We start from the raw sequence: 3,044 nt of genomic DNA, 5'->3' as shown, positions 1-3,044 counted from the left end.
AGCTGATCACAGTTATTGTTTGTGAAACAAATAGCTGATCACAGTTAGTGTTTGTAAAACAAAGAGCTGATTATAGTTATAGTTTGTCAAACAAAGAGCTGATCACAGTTATTGTTTGTCAAACAAAGAGCTGATCATAATTATTGTTTGTCAAACAAAGAACCGACAATTGCTCAACAGGAAAATATTCGATGATATTTTTTACAAAAATCATTTAAAGAACGTCACGAGGAAAACTAACATGGTCAGATAAATAAGATGGTAACAAATATTTCGAGATCTTCCAGCAACCATTCACAAAAGGCTATTTGCGCATAGCCATCCTCAATTTTCAACTTTGGGAGAAGAAAAAATGCAGTAGTTAATATCACCCACCGCCAACTGTTTTGTTTTACACATGACTAATCGAAGAGTATGATTTGGTTGCACCCACGGCCCTAAAATACGGAACGACATCCACGAATCCTTGGATTCACAGTCTTGTTACTCTAACTACAAAACCACGCCCAGCCATATTATGATGAAAAACAGGCACAACTTAGCATAGAATTGGATAAAAACTAGTTTTTTAGGTTAAAATGAATAATAACGTTAGCCTTAAGAGGGTTATGACAAACAAGAACACTTACTGCACGATGGTTACACTCAACAAGAAAACAACTTACCCTGTGAGGGTTACTCACGAGATGTTTCTCAACAGCTTCCCTGCTGTTCGATAGTTGATCCAATTCCAGTTTATAAATTCGATACAGATCGGCCAGTTCTCGAGTAGTTTTTCCTAAGTTGAACGTTAAAGCCATCTATTGATACCATTGCACATTAAAAGATAATGTGAAACAGGCAATTAAATACGTAACTCCGACAGAGGATATTTTTATCCACACATGTTTAATGGATAATCAAAAATCAAGTAAACTTTGTTAGCTATAACTCAGGGTGAACGAACAGTCTGGAATCATACAGAATGTGTTTCACATGCTGTCCTTGTAATTCGAAACAAATTTGGATTAACAGCAGGATTAACTCATCCTTCTTACGCTCCATAATCAGTCACCTACCTGAAATTACTAAAATTACAAGTCACCTGTGGTTCCAGACTTTTCTGACACCCTGCATAGCAGTTCATCGTATGTTGTGAAAATGTATTGATATTTTCTTGTGCGTTTAACAGGTCAACAAAACATTCATCTTGTTTAGGGACGCAAAGTTCCGTCTTTCGGTTTTATGGCTGAATCAATTCGTTAATAATTAACAAAGTTGCATTAATTAAATAACGTTAAGGTGATTTCAACTATATTCACGAGTAGTCCGATCGTTTTATTGTTGTAACCAATATGTACTTAATTCTCGTCGTCTCAAATGGTTCAGGTTTTTATTAAGAAATAAAAAAAATAGTTCCTTCTGGATAATAGTTAGTTACCATGTTCTGTTCCCCCGGAGCTGAGAGCTGAAAGAAAACACAACACAATCAGATCAGTTATAAGTGCAAGCAAAAACTTTACACTTGAAATAATTCTCGAATAAGATAGAGAAGGATCTGTTTGTTTGTTTCAGAATTTCGCGCAAAGTTACAGAGACGACTATCTGTGCAGTGTCGTCGCTAATTTTGTATTGGTGGAACAGAAGGAAGACAGCTGGGCAACAACACCCGCTAATATCTGTTATGTTACACTTGTCTGATCGAACATAGGGATTTGACAGGTACTCTTATAACACACCCACGGTTCTAAAATGTTGAGCATTGTGACAAGAGGATTCACGGTTCGGGCACACTAACCGATGGGCCACGCCTAGCCCTGGAAATAAGCGACATGAATAGTAATAATCCTTGAATAAACACGATTACTCGAATGCGGGGTTTAAAAAAATATTAAAAGTGTTAAAATGTAGTTATTATTATTATCATTACAACAAAACGTTACAATTGGTATTCTTATTACCACGAAGCTCTATCGATTGAATCTTGTATGTTTACTACAATTATTAGACAATGCAGAAAACAGAGAATAACACAAAAAATACAAAACATTTATTATTCAGTAACAATAAAAAAAATAATTTACTAACATTTCATACACATACATATATATATACATACATATAATATACGATATATAGTAAAATCGAAAGATGCACATGTACTGCAGGAGTCACACGCAAAGAGTTATGGGAAATGGATGGCGAATTTATTAACTGCACAGAAAATATAAAAGAAAAATAAATGGGTAGTACATTAATCTAGTTTTTTTTACATGTGAGCCCTCTGTTGGTCTAAATGTCATCTATTACTCCTCACAATTCTGCCACGTTTTTTTTTTTACCTTCTCATTCTTGACCCATAAAAGCTTTTGAGAGTTGTTAGTTGCTTAATTTAAAATTACATTTACAAACAATTTCCAAGTTTTTATTACTCTTATAACAATATTGTTGCCCGGCATGGTCAGGTGATTAGGGCGCTCAACTCGCAATCTGAGGGTCGCAGGTTCGAATCCCCGTCACACCAAACATGCTCGCCCTTTCAGCCGTGGGGGCGTTAAAATGTTACGGTCAATCCCATTATTCGTTGGTAAAAGAGTAGCCCAAGAGTTGGCGGTGGGTTTTCATGACTAGCTGCTTTCCCTCTAGTCTTACACTGCTAAATTAGACATGGCTAGCGCAGATAGCCCTCGTGTAGCTTTGCGCGAAATTAAAAAACAAACAAACAAACAATATTGTTATTTATTATTATAACGTTGTTTTTTTTTTTACTTTTCTTACAGTTTTGAATAGCAGGCTTCAATAGATATTATAGCTACCCTTGAAAATTATTGTTGTTATGGTCAATTTTGTATATTTTATAAGCATTGTCTCTGTCATAAATTAATACTTTTATTTCAGGCTCCCAGTGACTCGGCGGAAAGACTAAAGACACGGCAGAGATAGCCCCTTATGTACCTTTGTGCTTAACATCAACCAAGACCTTTTGTGTCCAGTTCTTATCTATTTTACGACATAACATAGCATTTTGGGACAACAAGGGACCTATTGGTCCATCTCGGCTGTTC

At 35.7% G+C, this 3,044-nt stretch overlaps 1 protein-coding gene across 1 annotated transcript in view; it reads right to left on the bottom strand.

The window, feature by feature from the left end:
* The window catches only part of LOC111089730 (kinesin-like protein KIF19), a gene marked incomplete at its 5' end in the record, with an annotated part of 35,036 nt that overhangs the window by 29,511 nt on the left and 2,481 nt on the right, over positions 1-3,044 (bottom strand). Inside the window, 2 exons of the mRNA XM_022402718.1 lie at positions 666-778; positions 1,421-1,447. Of these exons, the coding sequence (XP_022258426.1) occupies positions 666-778; positions 1,421-1,447 (140 nt within the window). The remainder of the gene's footprint in view (positions 1-665; positions 779-1,420; positions 1,448-3,044) is intronic.

This window comes from Limulus polyphemus, unplaced genomic scaffold (assembly GCF_000517525.1).
Source record: "Limulus polyphemus unplaced genomic scaffold, Limulus_polyphemus-2.1.2 Scaffold7198, whole genome shotgun sequence".
In the NCBI taxonomy this organism is placed as follows: domain Eukaryota; kingdom Metazoa; phylum Arthropoda; class Merostomata; order Xiphosura; family Limulidae; genus Limulus; species Limulus polyphemus.
This window is presented reverse-complemented; position numbering and strand designations above follow the sequence as displayed.